At 36.0% G+C, this 6,438-nt stretch overlaps 1 protein-coding gene across 1 annotated transcript; it reads right to left on the bottom strand.

Moving 5' to 3' along the window:
- Window positions 1–1,205: 1,205 nt before the first annotated feature.
- On the bottom strand, window positions 1,206–5,662 carry LOC111438459 (transposon Ty3-G Gag-Pol polyprotein; the record flags this gene model as incomplete). The annotated part of the gene is given in 10 exon segments (XM_023076368.1): window positions 1,206–1,539; window positions 1,693–2,435; window positions 2,508–2,517; window positions 2,562–3,063; window positions 3,066–3,201; window positions 3,463–3,732; window positions 4,142–4,542; window positions 4,582–5,238; window positions 5,241–5,430; window positions 5,518–5,662. Coding segments are annotated over 10 exon segments (3,381 nt in total), but the record flags the coding sequence as incomplete, so codon positions are not given.
- Window positions 5,663–6,438: the final 776 nt, after the last annotated feature.

Raw genomic sequence — 6,438 nt, 5'->3', positions numbered from 1 at the left:
AAAAAAAAAAAAAAAAAAAAAAGTATGAGTTATGATGATGTATGAACTATGTCGTACGATGCGGTATATGAGTTATGATGATGTGTGGATTACGATACTTGATGATTGGTGCAGTATATATATTTTGATGAATGTTGTACTTGATATGTTTGATGCACTTTGTGACAATATGATGAGTATGATGATTGCGTGACGTTTACCTTAATATGATAATGTTTTCCATATTGAGCATGCTATATGATGATGAGTGCCATATTGCATCATGTCGTTAGATCGACATAGGACACAACCTTAAGAGCATGAAAGTGATATTAATATAAATATCCACGAGTATGTGTTACCTCGAGTAACAAAGAGACGAGACTAGAGGGTTGTGTCAGAAGAGACATTATGATGGATTTAGAGGGACATCATGCATATTGTATGTTCATAAGCATAGGGCTACTTCCCCTAGAGATGATGAGTGCGGACGCGCACCGTATGATGAGCGCGAATGTGCACAGGTGCGAACGCACAGAGATGAGGGTGTTCATGAGGCGCATGACACTATGGGGTTCTTGATAAGCGCCTACAATGCTGGAATTTGCAAAGCTAGAGGTCCTTCTAAAATCCTTGCAAAACGCTCACAGAGAAAGCTAACTTAACGGATTGATTCCAACCAAGAGCTGGTTAAAAGATGAATGACTCTTAGATCGAACTTGGAATCTATGATGGTCACTCTTAGATACCAAGACAATTTACTCTAGAATTAGCTTGATCAAAACTAATTCAATGAATCGGTTTAAACATCAAACCTAAGGCAAGGTTTGAAAAAAAATAACACCAAAAGGTATCAAGAAAACACAAAGGTTTTTTTCTGTATTCAACCAAAATCCCTCAAACATGAGTATTACATGCCTTTAAATAGGCTCAAAAGATAACCTTAACAAAATAAAGTTCAGACACCGACCACTAATAAATGCTATTAAATGCAAATTGAAGAATACAAGGCAATTCATACAAACTATTAATAAATGCTATTAAATATAAATTGAAGCAAAAAAGGCATTAATAAATTGTCTTAATTGGTAGTTCAACTACCGCAAGTCTTCTAATTATTTTTCAATATCAGCCACTCCATTATCTTCTTGATTTGATATGCTAATGCTATAAAGATTTTTGGGCTCAAAAGTCTTTGTTTCAACCTGTACACTAGCTAGCTTTTGAAGATGCAATGTATAGGCCTCTTGAATCTTCTTAACCTTGCTTCTTGTAATCGGTCCTTCGGGTACATGCAAAGGGTCAGCAGTTGAATTCATATCATCCTCCCTTTCTTTAAAAGGATTTGTCCTCAAATCAAGGTCTTCATTCCCTACATCAAATGGAGTCAAATCAGCCACATTAAAAGTGGAACTTACATTGTACTCACCTCTGAGATCTAGCTTGTATGCATTGTCATTGATCCGCTCTAGTACTTGAAAAGGACCATCTCCTCTTGGTTGAAGTTTTGACTTTCTCTGACTTGGAAACCTTTCCTTTCGTAGATGGATCCAAACCCAGTCACCTTGTTTAAAAATCAATTTCTTTCTTCCTTGGTTCTTGTGCGTGACTAGTTTTTGATTTTTGTTTTCAATTCTTTCTTTTATGTCTTTGTGAATTTTTTTTATGTATTCGGCTCTTGAAGAAGCTGCATCGTTAGCAAACATATTAGGTGGCAAAGGCGATAAATCTAGAGGAGTTAAAGGATTAAATCCATACACAACCTCAAACGGTGAACACTGAGTGGTACTATGTAATGCTCTATTGTATGCAAATTCCACAAAAGGTAGAGTCTCTTCCCAAGACTTAAGATTTTTAGAAATTAGTGACCTAAGTAAGGTTCCTAATGTTCTATTAACTACCTCAGTTTGTCCATCGGTTTGGGGGTGACATGTTGTAGAAAATAGAAACTTAGTTCCCAACTTTCCCCACAAAACCTTCCAAAAATGGCTTAAAAATTTTACATCCCTGTCACTAATAATGGTTTTGGGAATACCATGCAATCTAACCACTTCCTTAAAGAATAGATTAGCTATATTGGTAGCATCATCTGTTTTGTTACATGGAATGAAATGTGCCATCTTACTAAACCTATCAACCACCACAAAAATGCTATCATGGTGTCTTCTAGTCTTTGGTAATCCTAGAACAAAATCCATGCTAATGTCAACCCATGGTTCACTAGGAACATCTAAAGGTGTGTAAAGACCATGTGGTTGTGTCTTAGACTTAGCCTCCTTACATTTAAAACATTGCTTGCATACTTTGTTCACATCTTTCCTCATTTTCAACCAATAAAAATGTTCACACAACATGATATATGTTTTAAATTCTCCAAAATGTCCCATAAGTCCTCCCCCATGAGCCTCCTTCACAAGTAACTCTCGAATAGAATATCTAGGGATACAAAGTTTACCCTTCCTAAAAAGCATATCATCGAACACCATATGATCTTGCACATGTTTCCCTTCTAAACATTGCATATACACATCATAAAATTCAGATTTTTCAACTTTGTACAATTCAATCATGTGTTTAAAACAAAAAATAAAGCATACCTTCTTGATAATGCATCTGCGACCACATTATCCTTCCCCTTTTTGTAATGGATTACATAAGGAAACATCTCAATGAATTCCACCCATTTAGCATGTCTCCTATTTAGCTTTGTTTGGCTTTGGAGGTGCTTCAAACTTTCATGGTCCGTATGAATAATAAACTCTTTTGGCCACAAATAATGTTGCCAAACTTGCAAAGCCCTCACAAGTGCATATAACTCTTTGTCATAAGTTGGATAGTTGAGTTGTGCTCCATTAAGCTTTTCACTAAAGAACATGATTGGCCTTTTTTCCTGCATTAAAACAACCCCTATGCCTATCCCACTTGCATCACATTCAATTTCAAAAGATTTATCAAAGTTAGGTAAAGCAAGACAAGGTGCATTGGTTAATTTATCTTTCAGTTCATTGAATGCATTCTCTTGTTTTTCCTTCCATTCAAATTTCACATGCTTTTTAACAAGTTCATTCAATGGTGATGCTAACTACTGAAATCCTTAATGAATCTCCTATAGAAACTAGCCAAACCATGAAAAGATCTTACCTCGGTTGCTACCTCGGTTGCATTTGTGGGTGTTGGCCATTCTCTAATAGCTTTTACCTTTTCTTCATCAACTTGTACTCCCTTCTTTCCAACTAAGAACCCTAGGAAGTTGACTTGGTCTAGACAAAAACTGCACTTTTTGAAGTTGGCATAAAGCTTCTCATAAAGCCCAAACTTTGTTTTGAAAGCCGTTTTTCACTCATCTCCCACATTCATTCGAATTTAATGATAACCACTTTTAAGATCTATTTTTGAAAACAGATTAGCACCATATAATTCATCCAACATGTCATCCAATCTAGGAATAGGGTGTCGATACTTTACAGTGATCTTGTTGATGACTCGACAATCAACACACATCCTCCACGTGCCATCTTTCTTGGGTACCAAAATCACAGGAACCGAACAAGGACTCATGCTTTCTCTAACATATCCTTTATCCAGGAGTTCTTCCACTTGTCTCTGAATCTCCTTAGTCTCGGTGGGATTGGTCCTATAGGCAGCCATATTTGGAAGAGTTGCCTCAGGTACGAAGTCAATTTGGTGTTCAATCCCTCTTAGAGGGGGTAACCCCGTACATGCATCTTCATGTGAAAATATGTCATTGAATTCCTGCAAAAGAGACTTAAAAGCACTTGGCAAAGCATCATTAGTTTTTGGTTCCATTGCTAAACACATTCCTTTGCACATAAGTACAAATTTTGGTTCTTGGGCTAACATATTCCTCATTTTTTCCATTCTTATAACCAAACTCACATTTTCTCTCTTTTATTCAAAATCATTTTTTTTTCTCTCTTGGTTTCACTCATCCTTTGCCCCTCACTTTTCTCTTTTTTTTTTCACTCTTATCTCTCTCTTTTACCTTAGTTTCTTCTCTCCACTGTTGTTCTTCATATTCTTTTCTTTTCTTCTCTAATTTCAATTGGTCACAATGTACTTCATATGGAGACAATGGAAGTAAAGTAAATTTCTTCCCACACAAAGTAAAAGTATACTTGTTCATCAAACCATCAAATGTTACCTTTCTATCATATTGCCAAGGTCGGCCGAATAAGATGTCCCCCGCATGCATTGGTACGACATCACAAAGAACTTCATCTTTATATCTTCCAAGAGTAAAAGAAATAAGAGCTTGGGAGTTCACCTTAATTTCTTCTTTGTTTGTTAACCAATGAAGTTTGTATGGTTTTGGATGGGGATGGACAGAAAGTTGAAGTCTTTTTACAAGGAAGCTGCTTACCACATTTGTGCAACTTCCACTATCAATCACCAAGCTGCATGGGTTTCCTTTGACCAAACATCTTGTGTGGAACAAGTTTTCCCTTTGATCTTCAAATTTCTCTACCTTGATTTGAACATTGAGTACCCTTCTTGTGATCAAAGATATGGAATTACCTTCTTCAACATACTCATCATCATATGCTGCGATTTCTTTCACAAGCTTTGAATCATGATCCTCACATTCATCATCTGAATCAAGTATACCATTTCTTATCACCATAACTTTTTTATTAACACACTCTTTGCTCATGTGTCCAAACCCTTTGCACTTCCAACATTGAATAGAACTAGACTTCTCCTGTACCGTCTTTGAAGCTTCATTCTTTTTACAATTGGAACTCTCAGCCTCCACTCTTTTAGCAGCCACAAACTTTTCTTTTGGTGACATTGATTCATTTCTATTCACAAAACTATCCTTGTTCCAAGTTTTAGAATTTGAAAAGGTGTTAGTTCGTGATGTGTACCTTTTTGAATGCTCTTTTTCTTCCTTCAATTGGTCTTCAATTTTAAGAGCATAATGACACATGTCTTCCAGATATGGTGGTGGATTTCTGTCAACAAGATGAGCAATTTCTCGATTCAAACCTCCAAGGAATCTAGACATGGTATCTTCTTCTTCTTCTCTAACATTTGCTCTTTCCATCATAGTTTCCATCTCTTGATAATATTCCGCCACACTTTTTGTTCCTTGTCTCAAACCTTGCAATTTAGTTTTCAAATTTCTTTCATAATGTTTTGGAACATACCTTTTTCTCATGGCTTCTTTAAGTTCTTCCCATGTCTCTACTGGATCCTCCTCTTTTCTTCTTCTCTCAGATTTGAGATGTTGGTACCAACAGCATGATTGGTAAATTCGGCAATAGCAAGTCTCATCTTCTTATTTTCACTATAGGTGTTGCAATCAAACACATGCTCTATCTTTCTTTCCCACTGCAAGTATGCCTCAGAATCTGCCGTTACACAAAAGGGCGGGATTTTGAGTTTAACTCCCCCATCTCTATCTTCATGTACTCTTTCCATCCTTCTAGGTTGCATAATAGTTGCATGGTTATTTCTTCCTCTCCATCTACCATCAACTTGTCTTTCTTGTACTACTATACCTTCATCTTCTTGTAATGTTCGTTCTTGTCTTTGTTGTTGCGCCCTTCTTTCTTGTCTATCTTCCATCATCATTTCCATCATACCTTGAATTGCTTGAAGAATGGTTGTATTAAGATCTGGTACTGGTGGTACTGCTTCTCCATTATGTGACATTTTGTTATCAAGGGACCTCACCACACTTCTCACAAAAATTTCACTCAGGGACACTTGTGTTTAACACTCAAAGGTAGGCTTTTGATACTAGGTCAAGAATGTAAAGGCTGGCCTTTTTTTTTTTTTTGTGTAGTCTTGCTTTAAGCTTGATTATAACCAATTCAACGATCAATTCTAACAAGCTAAGACTAGTATCTCAAGGATCAAGAGCTTGAAAATAAATGATAAGAATTGAATATATATATATATTTTTTTTTCTCTCAGAACTGATTTTTTTTTCTACTGATTTTTTTTTTCTTTTTTTTTTCGATAATCTGAGAGAGGAAAAAAATTTATACAAAAAAAAATAACAATAAAAATATTTCACCTCTAGAGTGGCCAAAGAACGTCGACCAAATGCTCTGATACCAAATTATAAGCGCCTACAATACTGGAATTTGCAAAGCTAGAGGTCCTTCTAGAATCCTTGCAAAACGCTCACAGAGAAAGCTAACTTAACAGATTGATTCCAACCAAGAGCTGGTTAGAAGATGAATGACTCTTAGATCGAACTTGGAATCTATGATGGTCACTCTTAGATACCAAGACAATTCACTCTAGAATTAGCTTGATCAAAACTAATTCAATGAATCGGTTTAAACATCAAACCTAAGGCAAGGTTTGAAAAAAAATAACACCAAAAGGGTATCAAGAAAACACAAAGGTTTTTTTTCTGTATTCAACCAAAATCCCTCAAACATGAGTATTACATGCCTTTAAATAGGCCCAAAAGATAACCCTAAC

Source organism: Cucurbita moschata, unplaced genomic scaffold (genome assembly GCF_002738365.1).
Source record: "Cucurbita moschata cultivar Rifu unplaced genomic scaffold, Cmos_1.0 Cmo_Scf00075, whole genome shotgun sequence".
In the NCBI taxonomy this organism is placed as follows: domain Eukaryota; kingdom Viridiplantae; phylum Streptophyta; class Magnoliopsida; order Cucurbitales; family Cucurbitaceae; genus Cucurbita; species Cucurbita moschata.
This window is presented reverse-complemented; position numbering and strand designations above follow the sequence as displayed.